General features: G+C 43.5%; 1 protein-coding gene across 4 annotated transcripts in view; it reads left to right on the top strand.

The window, feature by feature from the left end:
• The window catches only part of SPECC1 (sperm antigen with calponin homology and coiled-coil domains 1), an 86,021-nt gene extending 73,801 nt beyond the window's left edge, over positions 1-12,220 (top strand). For all 4 annotated transcript variants that reach the window (XM_041423186.1, XM_041423185.1, XM_041423183.1 and 1 more), the window contains 3 exons: positions 5,990-6,106; positions 6,623-6,682; positions 7,393-12,220. In XM_041423186.1, the coding sequence (XP_041279120.1) occupies positions 5,990-6,106; positions 6,623-6,682; positions 7,393-7,482 (267 nt within the window). In that variant the 3' untranslated portion in view covers positions 7,483-12,220. The remainder of the gene's footprint in view (positions 1-5,989; positions 6,107-6,622; positions 6,683-7,392) is intronic.
• The last annotated feature ends 2,500 nt before the right edge of the window (positions 12,221-14,720 follow it).

Below are 14,720 nucleotides of genomic sequence, written 5' to 3'. Positions count from 1 at the left end.
CAAACTGAGGAATATGTACAAACCCCTGTAACTTTACTAACCTTTAGTGAGACCTTTGAAGTAGGTGACATTTAGTAATGAGGATGCTGTCATGGGGTTATTTGCATTCAAAACAACTCAGATTATTTGCTAGGAAAGGTTCAAATTCATCCACTGTGTGTTATATGCTGTGCCAGCAGCTACTCTCAGCCCATGTTCACTAGAACTTGTTTTGATTATAAAAAGTCAGTCTTTATGTATAAAAATGCAAACAAAAGGAGCAGTAAAAGGCACCAACAGAGCTGTTGGGCTCCTTAGGCAGGTTGCTTGCTCACTGCATGGTTGCAGGGATGGTTTCAGTGCCAGTAGAATCTTGCCTTGCAAGCAAAGGCAAAAAAATTACTTTATCACTATTACTTTAACTGTCTTCTATTACTTTAACTGTCTCCCATTTGCTACTACTTTCATTTTTTATTGTCATGAAAACTTCAGCCATTTCAGCACCACCTCTCCCTTGTAACCACATTATCAGAATTAAGCTGCCTTGAAGAGGTCCTGAACCACAGGGAGAAGGGGCTGAGTTTGAAGAGCACACAGATTGTTTTAGAATGGCTTTACAATTTACTCTGAACAATGTCTGTAGGACAACTCCTGTGCAGATGAGCCTGTTTTAAACACTGAATTTTAGAGGGCATCGTTCCACCTTTTCTTGCCAGTCTGCCTCAGATAGGAAAGTTAATATTTAAGAAAATTGGATCTGCATGACATTCTGGTGTCTTCTCTGGTTTTTGAGATGGAAATAGTTGGGAGCTGAAACATCTTTGTGTAGGGTGCATAATATCCTTTTTAAATTTCCTCTTATTTAAATGTTTCTGCTCTGTGTAAATTCTATAGCAAATTGATGTCTGATGTTTTTGCAAAAAAAAAAAAAATACAGCCATAAATCCTCTAATATCTTGTCTTTGCTAAAGGGCTCATTAATTCACACTTACTGAAGCAAATGCTGAATGGTAAACCTAAAGCAGCACCTGTGGCAGCAGTGGAAAAAGGAGCAAACAGAGCCTAAAAATGTGATGGGAAGCGGGGATTCTTTATAAAAAGAAATGCAGTAAATGGCATGACTTTAAAAGAGCTGGCATCAGTTCCTTTTCAGTTCATAGTGCTGTTATGACATGATTTAACTGCATTTTCAGAGAGCATTTTGTGATCTGAGCTCTGTGCATGTGTAATCAGCAATAAGATGCATGGCTAACTGACATGCTGAGAGAAGCATTAGAAATATGGATTATGGGATAAAAACACCACGTTTTAAAGAAATTTAAAGCAATTCTTATGGAGACTGCAGTTGGCTGGCCATTTGAACCAGGGATATTAATACAGGCTGGAGGATAGGAGGTCACCTGGCTTCCTTCCCAGTCCTGGCTACCCACTTAATCTCTCTACAATACATTGCTGGTTTGATTTCTTTTAATCACGAGGCATTACTTTATTTTGAATTCCATTTAGGAGAAAAAGATGGGTAAGAGAATTCAGAAAGCTTCCTGGTAGTAGATGGACTAAATGTGATGTACAAATCACTTCAGACTTGCAGCTCCCCATTGAAAATAGCTGTGTGCAGTTGTCATCTGGGTGTACCCTGCAATTACAGAAGAATCCAGGCAGCCTCTAATTTCAGGCATTCATGCCTTTCATCCCTGTTAACTGGACCTGACCACACTTCTCATTCACCCATAGTTCCAGTAGATTGCCCAGATGTTTCACATCTTTGCTGGAGCATTTCAGATGAACTGGAGTGTTTTTCTTTGTTTAGAAGGCTGAAAGGAGCCATCCTTTCAACCTCCTCATGCTGCTTCTTAGGAAGTGTTCAGAACTTGCCCAGTGAGAGCCTGAAGATTCCTTTGAATAGAACCTCTTTGGCTGGACCCTGTTAACCTGGCCCCAGCCAGTTAGAGTGTAAGAAATCAAATCAGAGCTGCAGTTTCATGCAGCTGTTGTTAAAGATGGGTAGGTTTGGGTGCTCTTTGGAAGTTGCCTGTCAAGGTACCTTGATGCATTTTGCTTTAGAAAGGTCAGAGTTCAAATATGCAGAGCTGTGGCTTCTGTTCAGACATGTGAATATATAAATGTTAAATATATGTAAATATATTGTAAATTGACATGTAAATATATCCATATAAAACCACTGAGCTGTTCAAGAGGAGCTGTGGGACCTGGGGAGTGATGAGCTGGAGGAAGCTGAGCCACTTGAGGGAAGCTGCTATTAAAAACAAGGCAATTGAATAGATTCAATAAATTGAATCTATTTACTCAATAGATTTCTTTTCAAGTACTTAATTTTATATTCTGCATGGGCTGAACCTCCATGATCAGCCACTCTGGCAGGTTCCTGGTGTGCCTTTCCATACCAATAACTTGGGAGAGGCAGGAAGGGATGCTGGATGCTGAGAGAATGGAATAATGATGCTCAGGTTGGATTTCTTGCAGGCTTTCTTCCTCAGAGTTCCAGGCTAGCTTCAAGCTGATTCATGTCTATAATTGATAATTCTGGCTCTCAGGGAGAAAATTATGACTCAGAGCCATTGCTGTGGGCACAGTAACACGTGCATAGTGGGAATATCTTGTATCAGGATTTTAACCTACTCAGACTGTAATGAAGAGTGCATGATGTCATTGTTGCTTTTTGCTTGGAGTCAAAGATCGAGTGAAATCTAATGGGGTGGTGGTTTTTTTCCTCAGACAAACAAAGAATTGTTTTTAGTGAGAACAGATCACACAGATTTCCCTGGGTGTCTTTAGCAGGGCTCTCCAAGGGCTCTGTTATCTGCAGGAAAGATCCTGTTCCTGGAATGGGGGGCTAAGGTCAATCACTTCCAGGTGTTTTGTGTCTTTTAGGCTTGACCTGACACTAATATCCTAGATTGTACATTTGTTATCCAAATAACATTGCCTGGATATTTCTCTTTTTTAAAATGTTGCTTTAATGTGCATAGAAACAGACCCTTCTGGGCACTTTGGTACTTTGATAGCTGTGCTCCCTGGTGTGCTTGCAGATCCCAGTGTCTCAACATTCCCAGTGCATGCAGAGGAGTTCACTTGTGAGCTTGAAGAGAATTGTTTCCACTGATTGGTGACACTTCAGGAGTGCTGAGGACAGACCCTGGGCTACCACTGACCACAGGATGTACTGTGGCCATATGACAGCCAATTTTTCCCCTTTTCCTGGTGAATGCTTCACCTCAGTTTGATCTGAATGCCTACTCCATTTTCCCATTTCTCCCTGCACTCATTCTGATGGTTCAGAGTGTTTGCCATCCCTTCTGGGTGTCTCATGAGAAGCCACATGCAGTTTTTCAGAGCCTGGGGTGGGGGTTCTGCAGTGAGCACAGTGGGACACAGAAATCACCCTCCTGCAGCTTGGGGTTGTGCATTAACAACCAGCATGGACACAAATAGCACAAATACAAAATAGCTCCCATATATTCAGGGACTGAACAGGGAGAGAGGTGTGGCAGCAAGACTGAGACGCACTCTGCTGCCAAAATAATCAAGAGAAGGGAATAGTTTCCGAGGTGTTCATTCCCTAAATTGTTTTCCTTTTTTTTTTTTTTTAATGGCTTCAGGGGAGCCAGAGATCTTCCGAGAAATCAGAGTTGTCTCTATTTTGACTTAATTCCTCTTGGTTTGGTGGAGTGGGGAGGTACTACAAATAAAGCTGCAGTGTAGCAAAACACAGATCACTTTTCATTTACCATGTCCTTATATTCCAAACTGAAAAGTATCTAACACAGAAGCCAAGAGGAAGTGCCAAGGAGAGGGGTTTGTACTGTGTATGAAATGGAAATGCATTTGTTAAAGAAAAAAAACCCAAAATTCATTGATTCTTGTTAGATGTAAAAATGGAACTGGGTGGGCTTGAGTATGCCTAGGTGTTTTTTATTGTACTGTGAACTGAACAGTTGAGCTGAACCTTTGAATGTTCGTTTTGGGTTTCCATTTAGGACAAAAATTCAGATTTGAGTTAGTTCTGGCTGTTGATTATGGCAAACCACTTTGCAGCAGATTTCATCTGTGGTTCAAGCATGGTCAGCAGAACCCCATCCTTGAACTTTTGCTTGTTTGTAAGACTTAGATCCAAAAGTTACTGAGGATGACTGGCTGGACAACACTGTTGGGGAGGTGAGGATTTTTGGACCTAGTTTTGGTGTAGACATGAGCATTTCTTATGTATAGATACTGTGATTTGGGAAGAGGAGAAGAGCTTTAGGTGTATTTAAAATTACAAAGGTAAGTAAAATTATTAAACTGGTTCTAGGATAGTGAAATGTTGTGTGAAGGAGCAGTTTTGTATCTCACATATCTCATAGCAGCATCATGAAAATGAGATAGATACAACGTTCCTACACAAACAAGCTTTGCTATTTTGTCTAGTCCTGTTGCATAACTAAGGCTCTGTTTGTTCCTGTTTCCATGGCCTTTGGGAAAGAGGAGGAACAACCTCCATTTTCCATTTCTATCCTACAGTATAAAATGAGAATATTGGCATTTGCTGATAAGCTATTTGCTGATAAAACATATTGGCCTCAGTAAAAACACTTCTGTAACTTGGCAGTCAGTCCTTTCCCACTAACTGCAGATTGATAAATAGAAAGGAACTTGTTTGTCTGAAGCTTCAAGAAAGCAGAATAATCCAGCTCACCCAATTCCATACACACAAAGTTGGACTTCTAACTGAAAAGTTGCAACTTTATGGAATAGGCAATGCCAAGGCAGCTTTCAAAGCAAAATTTTTTTTCTTGTGACAGTGTTCAGCCAGTGCCTCATTTTTGTATTGTCTCAACTGACAGATGTTAATAGAGCCCTACAACGTGGTGGCTGGTGCAGTGTGGGGATGTCAGCTGCTTTCTGAGCCCATTAGAGTTGTAGATTTATTACAAAGTATTTTAACCTGAAATATTCTCTACTGCTTAAATTTGAGTCATGTTTGGTTATGGACATTTATTACTAACTGGAAATCCTGTCTGACTGGACCAAGTCCAGGTTGGATAACTAATCAGTGAGGCACCAGAAGCAAGGAGCACATGCTGAAATAATTCCTGTCTGGGTTTTAGTGTCTGCATCAGCTGTTGTATGAGAGATGCAGTAAAAGCCTTGTCTTTGGGGGAGTCTTGAAAGAAAGGAGGAAATAGGTAACTAAAGAAAATGCAGGGGTGGGAGTGTGAACTGAAGCTGAGCACACAGGAGGATGTGGCTGCTGAGGAGGGTTGGAGGTGACTCCACACCTGCAGGAGGGTGGGAGAGGGTGCAGCTCCATCGTGTCCCAGAGCCTCCCTGCTCCAGCAGCTCTTGCTCTCTATCAGTTCACTGTTCTGTTTTTAGCTGCTATTTGCAACTACAGCTGCAAGACTTGGCCATGGGAATTCCTGACTGTGCTGGTATGGCCAGGCAGTGCAAACAGGAGCATCAGAAAGGTCACCTTGTTCACAGGAGCAGAACTGGGCCATGGGCCTGTTTCAACTGCAGCTGTGTCCTGTGAGAGCATCCAGGGAAGAACCCCGAGTGCACTCTGTATCCCCAGAAATCTTGTGGTTTAAAGGAGTTCTCTGCAGATGGGCTGACTTTAAAATACCATCTTCTGTTTCTGTAGTCACTGCAGCCCCCTTGGTTCTGGACCTCAGCTGTCATGAACAGGGAAACTGGGCTTGCTCTGTGCACCTGAGTGCAGCCTTGTAGTAAGAGGTGTGGCTGGCAAAGAACAATCCAAGTGTCTAGAAACAAGGGAGGGAAGATGGGTTTTGTCCATATAAACTCTCAACTCTATTAGACTATTTCTTTCCAAATTTTTCTTCTTCACCTCCCTCCTTTTGGAGGTGGCAGTGGTGGGAGTGTCACCACAGATATTTCTAGCTCAGCTCTGGGGTTTTTGTTCCATGGCTGCATAAAAACTATTGTTTGGAGATTTTTTTGTTGTTGTGTAGCACTGTTCAAGGATGGCTCATGTTTTCTCTTATAGAATATTGATATTACCAACTTCAGCAGCAGCTGGAGTGATGGGCTGGCCTTCTGTGCTCTCCTGCACACATATTTGCCTGCACATATTCCTTACCAGGAGCTCAACAGCCAGGACAAAGTAAGTTGTGTTGTACATTTGCAGAATCCACAGTGAACAGAATGGATGGAAAGGGGAAGGAAACCAACAATGAACTCCCAGAGAGAAATTCAGGGACTGTTGGGTGAAGTCAGTGACAAGTTGGGTGAGTCCAGTGAGTGCTGCAAATAAACACAAAGACAGTATCTGTCACAATGAGAATTACATTGTGTACAAGAATGCCTTATATTAATTAAAACCTCTGCAGAAACCTTTCACTCATTGTAAAGACAGAACTTCAGTGGGTTTTCCCCCAGTTGTAACCAGTTTCACAACAACCTATTTGTCAAAAACAGAGGGTGTCAGGCAGAAGTAGATGAGCTGTTCAAAGACAAAACTTGTGAGTGAGTAAGACTCAAAAAAGAGTCTGCAGGCAAGTATGGAATCCAGGGGTTTAGTTTTCAAATACACCTGCTCATTTAAACTTACTGGGTAACCAGATGCAAGGAAAGGTTCAGGATGTTTGATGTTAATCCTTTTGAACTTCTATTTTTACAGAAGAGAAATCTGCTGTTGGCATTTCAAGCTGCTGAAAGTGTGGGCATCAAACCCAGTCTGGTGAGTAACCTTTGAGCAAGGGGACATTTGCTGCAAACACCATTCCAACACCTTTCCTTGTTGCCATGTGGCCAGTGAGTGACCTTGCACTCAAAATGTCACACAGTGCTGGGGAGGGCTGCACCACCATCAGGATGGTGTTAGGAGAACTTCCAGAAAGATTTTGTAGAACCACAGAATAAATATAATTTGGAGGAGCTGCTGAAGGTCATCCAGTATTGAAATGAGGGTACAGATTATGTCCTTCTTTTGGATGTCAACTGCAGATTATTCATAATTTTATGGACAGACTTGCCATATTACTCCATTACATTAATGTTGCATTAATGCATTTTGTTTCCTTTTGTTTTAGGGCTTTAAGAAACAGAAAGATGTTAAACTGTTCAAAAACACTTTTCCAAAATTAACTATGTGACAAGGGAGATAGAAGTTTAATATGAAGGGAAGATTATGATGGGGTTCATGAGCTAGATTCAGAAGCAAAGAAGCGTCAGTTTAAATTAAGTTGTATAGTGCTGATCTTTGATTGCAGATGGAAGAAATATTTTAGATTGTAGAATGCATTGAGAGATTTCAGAATTGCACTTGGCTAGTGGATCATTCCAGTGGTCCTGATGGCTGTGAGGGGCTCTGGAGTGGAAGCAGGAGTGTTGAGGGGGCTCAGAGGAGCTGTGCTGGGGTTGCCTCAGCGTGGTGCTGTGTCTGTGCAGGAGCTCAGCGAGATGATGTACACGGACCGGCCCGACTGGCAGAGCGTCATGCAGTACGTGGCCCAGATCTACAAATACTTTGAGACCTGAGCTGCAGAGCAAGAGGTGGACACAAGTGGGGAAGAGAACAAAGAATGCTACAGATGCACTCGATCACTTTAAAAACCTGCTTGCTCCTCTTCCACAACCAACCGAAGCTCTTAGTGTGAAAGGAAGCTCTTCCGTAGTTTTGATTCCATCTGGGACCGCAACCAAATAATTCCCTGTTGTCCACCTTTGCAAACCAAATCCATTGGTAAGTTTACTCCCACATGGAAATTGCAAAGCGTTTTCAAGCACACATGGGATATTTCTGAAGAGGATCCCTTGGGCTGACAACATTTGCCTTGACAGGAGACCTCCTACACAATGAAGTTTTAAGTCAATGTGGACTACGCTGGCACTCAAGGGAGGCTGGGAGATTAATATTAGATACAAAAGCTCAAAAAAATGCTCTTCTTGCCAAAACATGCTTAACTCATCCCAAGTACATGTTGTTTTCTTGCCTCCATGTATTTTATACAACATCTTGACAGATGCACTTAAGCTGTAGAACCTTAACCTGAGTTACTCTTGCACATCTCACCCAATAACTGCACTAATTTGCTATAGCATAACCAGCAGGATGGTAACAGGATCATTTGTAACTCAGAAACCACTCTCTGTTCATCACCAGTTAGTGAAATAACTCTAAAGATCCTGTTAGGTGCTGAGACTTCATTTCATCTCAAACAGAAATAATCTCTTTGAGGAAAAATAGGTTTATTACTCCAACTTCATTACTTGATTACTCCGGGAAGCCAGAGCTTGGTTTCCTGGCTGACTGTGCAGGCACAGTTATCACAGGAACATTGCAAATGCAATTTAATAGCTTTAGCTTGAAAGGTGCCAGTAATCAGGTGAGCAGTACAGTGACATCTCATATTTTTTGTAGATTAAGTGGAGTAACTTCTTCCTTCTGTGTTGCTCCTGTCTGGTCAGCACAACTATGTCATTGCTGCCTAGAGGCAGGAATCTGGAGACAGCCTGTGCCCTGGGCCATGAAATACAGCCCGTGGGACACTGGAACATGCTTGGAAATGATGTCATGCTGAAAAGGAACACAGTCATATATCAGCACCAAGGGAAGGTGCAGCTTCACTCCACAGATGACAAACAGTGTAACTGGAACCCGTCTGTGCCACGGAGATCAGGCGCCAGGGAGCAGCTCCCACCTCAGTAACACTGTTAGGAAAATGCCTGATGGACACTGCTAAGTGTCCATTATTCTGTTTCTCTCATTTCACCTGATGAAGTTAATTTTTGTGTTTGTCTCCAAGGATGGAAGCATCCAACAGGCTGCTGGATTTGGTCTAGGAGCTGCCTGGCTGCTTCAGGGCATGCTGGTAGGAGAAAGTTGGAGTTTAGTTGCTGTGTTTAACCCTGATGCTTTGTGGACATTAATGCTAGGGAGCTAGGGATCATTTCTCTCTTGCAAAAGATACTAGTGCTCACTGCTCCTGCCTCCTGGAAAAAGGCTTGTGAAATGGAAACAAGAGATTTCACAGAACAAAATTGGTTGCAGGCTTTCAAGGGCTTTGCAAGTGGCTGATTTCAGCCTCTGGTTCCCCATAGTGCTTTGTTGTTTGATTTGATTTTACTTTGTAATGCTATTTAATTAATAAACAACATATTTCAGACTTGGTGTTCTCACAGCAGAATACAGGATTCAGGAATAGATGGTAGAGCCCAGGGCCAGGGAGTGCTTTGAACAAAGAGGATACTGGAGGAAGGCAGTGCCTGTTCTGGGGGAGGAGAAAATCATCTCTTGCTCTTGATTTTAGTCTGAAATTTATTTTAATCCATTCTTTTCCTCTGGGAATGTCCAGTTCCAATCTTTGGAGAGGCTGTGTGATAAAAATGGCCAGGGGAGAGCACTGACAGTGCCCCTGCACACTGGCTGTCATCCTGCACTGTGAGAAAGCAGCTGAGTGCTGCCACAGGCAGTTCCTTACAGAGGAGCCCTTTCGAGCTGGAGTTCACTCTCCAGGATTTCTCAGCACACCCTGCTGTCCGTAGAGAACCCAAGATGAGTTGCTCTAAAATACAGGATTAGATGGAAGAGGAAAACTCTGCTGAGCAGAGTTCCTTGAGGTACTTGCACTGGAGAGCCCCATTGCCTGGTGGATGCAGCAGCTCTTTTCCCTGGAGGTGTCCCTTGGCACGGATCCCAATTCTCTCCAACGGGCTGGAGTTCAAAGCTGGAATGAAGTCAGCACAGAAAATTCCTTATTCCTCAGTGGGCTTTGGATTGGGCACTTGCAGGGATGAGAAAAACACTTTTAATTCCCAGTGTGTGGTAAACATCTCAAAGTCAGAGTAAATGATGTAAAAAAGGGAATTTTAACCCTGTGGTCACTGGAAGGATGTCCAGTGTGGCTCAGTGTCCCATGGTGTGTGTTACCTCCTGTGTGAGCATCCTCTGCTCCCAGGGCTCTTCTGACACTGCTCTGTCTCTCAAGGCTCACTTTACCCTTAACAGACCATTCTGTGGGATCCAGCACCATTTTTTTTCCCCAAATGATTTGTGCAAAGCACTGTTTCTGTCATCTCTTTGCTGCTTCTTCTCCTGTGCCCCTCCCGGAAGCATAGACCAAACACTAATTCTACCCAATTCTAGTGGTGTATTCCTAATTTTTTTACTTACCTAGGAGTTACAACACAGAGTTGAAGTAGGGAAGAAGATACTTGATTTTATCTTTTCTTCAATGTTACTGTTCTGTCCTCAGAACTGCAAAACATCTTATTTTGATACTTTGAGAGATGGTTTTCCAGATTATTTTTTTAAATTAAGAATATTGTTTATTTGTTCATTTAACTGTTATTGGGGAGGGTTCTTCCTTTTAAACCTTGCACAGTTACATTTCTAGACCTTGATTTTCACAAGTTGCTGTTGTTTTTTCACACTGCCTTAAAATTTCAATATGAATTTAAATTTATCTAATATGAGATGCTGCAAGCCTGGTTTTCAGAGACTCTACAGGCTCCTGTGAGACATCTCAGATTGGAGCTGCAAAATTAAAGTTCCAGCTGCCTTTAAAGTTAGGGAATTTAATTAAGTTAAGCAAGAGGGTATGTGGATAGTCTTTATAGAAGTTCTAAGAATTCTCTGAAAATGTCCTGGATGTGATGATATGACAGGGATGGTGTTGAGCAGTAGGTTTGCCTAAATCCTTTCTGACTTTGCCTCTTAGGAGTAATGGATCTTTCCCTGGTGTGCAGGCAGATAAATCTTGTCCCTTTCTCCCTGAATTATTACAGGCACCACCTGGGGTACCTGGGGAGTCTGTGGGAATGCAGGGAAGCAAACAGCTGGTTTGGGATGAGCAGGTGAGCAGAAGGGTTAGGAAGGGGTTCCAGTGACATTCCATGGAGGGATGTGGCAGCGTGTTGTACTGTAGCATAGGAGAGGAAAGGAGATTTGAGTGTGGGAGCTGCAGTCCTGCTCCTAGGATTTTGGGTGAGACAGAGAAGGTACAAATTGTTTAGTGGCTTGGGAAGGTACAGAGGTGTGAGGAGTGAGCCTGGAGTCAGCCCTGTGAGGAGGGTTTCTAGAAGGGCTGAGGAGCTCTTTCTGAAAGTTCCTGGTGAGACTGAGGGAGAGCCCAGAGTGTGAGGAGAGGGACAGGGACAGACACACCTGGGGCTCTTTGTCACAAAGGACATCAGAAAGTGTGTGTGGACTGTCAGCTTGAGGGCCATTCCTCCTAAGAGTGCAGCCTGGGGGTCTCAGCAGGTGAGGAGAGGACACAGCACAGTTGGCTGCCTTTGCCAGGCTCCCCTTCCCGTGCCAGTCGTGGCAACACAAAGGGGACGAAGACTTCCCGTTCTTCCTGCACTGCAGCAAGGCAGCTGTGCTAAGCAGAGGGATTTGGGCCTTATGTAGGGTCCCTTTGAGGTTTGGCAGTTTTCTTTCTGTGGTTGGAAGTTGTTTTTTACAGGTTTTCTCTCTTGTTTTGTACATGCAACCAGTTCTTTGCAAGTTTTCTGTCCAAACCAAGTGCACTCAGGCACTTGGTTCTTCCCAGTTTGATTCCTGACCTGAAACTCTTCAAAATCCACCTTTTGGCTTCCCTGACTTTCCCCCTTCCTTGGCAATGACCACACAAGCCTGGGCTTGTTGGTTTGTTCATCCCTCCCTCATCCTGCTGTGCTGGGGGTCCCAGCAGCAAGGATCTGACTGGGCCAGCTCTTGGCAAAGCTGAGCCTTGTGCATCTGATCACAGGCAGGGGCTGTATGGGATGAGATTATGCATTTTTCTGTCACAAGAGGGCTTTTTGCCTAAAAAGACTCAGGGCATGGAGCATTAAGACGTTTTTAAACCCAGCAATAAGTTCTACTATGCTCAGCTGTGTTGGTTTGTACCAACTGCAGTGCCATCGACGCTCGCTCACCGACACGGTGCAGAACCAGCTTCTCACTGAACTGCAAGTAACTTTTTTTTCTCAACTGATGGTCTTTCCATTTTTGACTTGCACGTGTGCCAAGTCCCATTGGGCAGTGCTGGACACAATGTTTTTATTGACTGTTGGTCCAGGCTTGAGTTTGTCATATGGGATGATCACCTCTGACAGTTTTAGCTTTCCCTGTTGGATACAGATGTTACATCGTAATCTAATTTATACAAAGAGCACATTAGAATGTACATACTAAGCATTGCAGATTTGGACATGCTAATATTTAAATATTAACATTATTAAAATGTATGATGCAAAATCTGTGTAATATTTCTAATAAATCTTTTTCTGTTTCTGAGGTTTGTTGAAATGTTTCAGTTATCTACATACAATACAAAATCCAAAGTATCTCCCATACCTGGAAGTGTTCAAGGCCAATTTGGATGGCAGTCTGGAAGGTGAGGTGACAGCTCCCAGAGCTCAAAGCACCTGTGAGGCAGTGACAGAACATTGCAGAGGGTGAGCAGTGTGTGCACAGTGCCAGAAACATCCCTTGGAGTCTTCTGCAGCCACGATCCACTCCACCCACAGAGCTTTCAAAGGTGCTGAGATCAAATTCCAGAACACTTTCACAGAGGCTGCTTTTGTCTCACAAAGGTGGTGGCAGCAGTACCAGAACAATCCAGCTGCCAAATAAGCAAAGAAAACTGAGATGATAAAAGAAGTGGGCATTTAAAGCTCTTCAGGTGTGTTTGTGTCCAGCTGGGCAGGTTAAACCCTGTGGGAAAAGTTGTTATTTGCATAACCCAGGCTATTTTGCCTTTCTCCACCTGAGTATTGTGTTTCAGCACTGGATTTTTAATGCTGGGCCTTAAATGATGCTCCCAGGCTCTGCTGTCTCTTTTCAGAGTACACTCCTGGTGCTTTGATTCATTTGTGGGGAAAGCTGGATTCTCTGTGGACATGGCCAGTGAGTGAGAGCCATGGATAGGCTTGGTTCAGCAAGAGACTGAAATCTAAAGCCAATATTTTCCCGGGGTGATTTGTGGGTGGTTGTAGGTGGGGTGAGAGGACAAGATCCAGGGCTGCTCTGTGGCTCAGTGTGCTTTCAGTGCCAAGTGACTCCTGGTGCTTGGAGAACGTGGATTGGTGTGAAAAGAATTCCCTTCATGACTGGTGCAAGGTGGAAGCCAGAACAGATGGAAGAGAAGCATAAGCAATGTGAGTAGAATAAAGAGTCTTCCAGATGGGCTGCAAAGGTCAGAAGCAGGTGGTTGAAGCCTCACAGAATTATCCAGTTTAATACTGGACTCTGGAGTAAATGTCACCCAGGAGAGTCAGGTGGTGGGGGAGTCACTGGTTTTATTGAGCATAAGAGGAAGAAAATGAGGCTGTAAAATGTCAGCGTGGGTAAATATTATTCACACATGCAGAAAGTTAACTGCTTTCCCCTCTTAAATGCACAGCAATGACCGAGGCTTCATCCTCAGCCCCTCAGAAAGAGTTTAAGCTGGTTAAAGAGAAAGTAACAAGATTAAGAGAATTAACATGGGAGCAAATGCCTTTCTTAACCTGCTTCACACAGCTGCACACCTTCTGTGCAAAGCTCCCGTTAAAACTTCCCTTGGCTTTAAAAAAAAGAATTTGTAGCAGTTCAAACCTTTGTTCCACCTTGATGTGCTGTAACTTTTGCCTCCTTGGTCAGCTCATCCTTTGTCTCACAGGAAGCCACTCCCAGGCTCTAATCATGGAGACAAAGGAACTCCCCAGGTGAGCGATTCCTCAGGACATTCCCAACATTCTCCCAACGCGATGAAATTCCTGGGAAGTGAGGCTGCAACTGTGACTCGTGGGTTTTTTTCAGTTATAGAACATTTGTTACTTTCCTTACCCAAATTTGAACTACAATAACTACAACCAGGGCAGGTTCAGTGAAAGCCATGAATGAAAGTGTTCAGCCCAGGCAACCCAAATGTGTCTGAATAAAAATATTTTACTCATAAATAATAATCTCAACCCTGGAGAGCCCTTCTGGGAAGGGAGAGTTCTGTCTGAGGCTTGCAGAGGGGTTAATAATATTAATAATAAATAATATGCTATGGGATAGTGCAGGCCAGTTCTTCCCTTCAGCTGTGATTAGACATTGCTTTCAGAGGGACTGAGCTCAGAGGGGTTTAGAGTCTTGCAAGGATGGAAACCACATTAACCAAATTCTTGGGCTTTAACAGCACCAGGTTTCCATTTGCCAGTGGTTGTGGAGAGTGGATGAAACACAACCCTCATCTCTGATGGAGCAATCCAGCAGGGGCTGTGCAATAACGACCTTGGGGTTCAAACAGCCTTTGAGTGCAGGTTCAGTGTTTGCTGGCAGCTGCCTGTGCACAGGAGGGTTGGTCCTGCCCCTGCATTTGCTCATTTGTATTTTTGTGTGTATTCTACAGATTCCCTTCACCACAGCTAAGCTGCTCTTTAACCCCTGGGTGACCAGCCTGGCCCTGCCTGTGAAAGGAGCCTGATTTTTGGGGATCAAAAGTGGTTTTCAGAGCTCTGGCTGGGACCTGGAACACCAGAGGTTTCTGAGTCCTCTGACAGCCACAGATAATCTCAATAATAATAATAACAGATACTTATAAATCATGAGCTCATCTTGCACAGAGAAAAGCCAGCTGAGGGTTTTAAACTAAATCTTGCTTTTCTCTAGTATTTGAGCATAATTCCATATTCAGAGCAGTTGTGTTGCACCCGTTCAAGACTTTCACTGCATTCATTTGGAGCTCCAAATGTCACATCTGTACATGAACCTGAATTGCTTTAAAGGCTGGAGCTGAGGACTCATTTCCCTGATGTCAGGG

Source organism: Onychostruthus taczanowskii, unplaced genomic scaffold (genome assembly GCF_017590055.1).
Source record: "Onychostruthus taczanowskii isolate IOZ18803 unplaced genomic scaffold, ASM1759005v1 scaffold75, whole genome shotgun sequence".
Taxonomy (NCBI): Eukaryota; Metazoa; Chordata; class Aves; order Passeriformes; family Passeridae; genus Onychostruthus; species Onychostruthus taczanowskii.
This window is presented reverse-complemented; position numbering and strand designations above follow the sequence as displayed.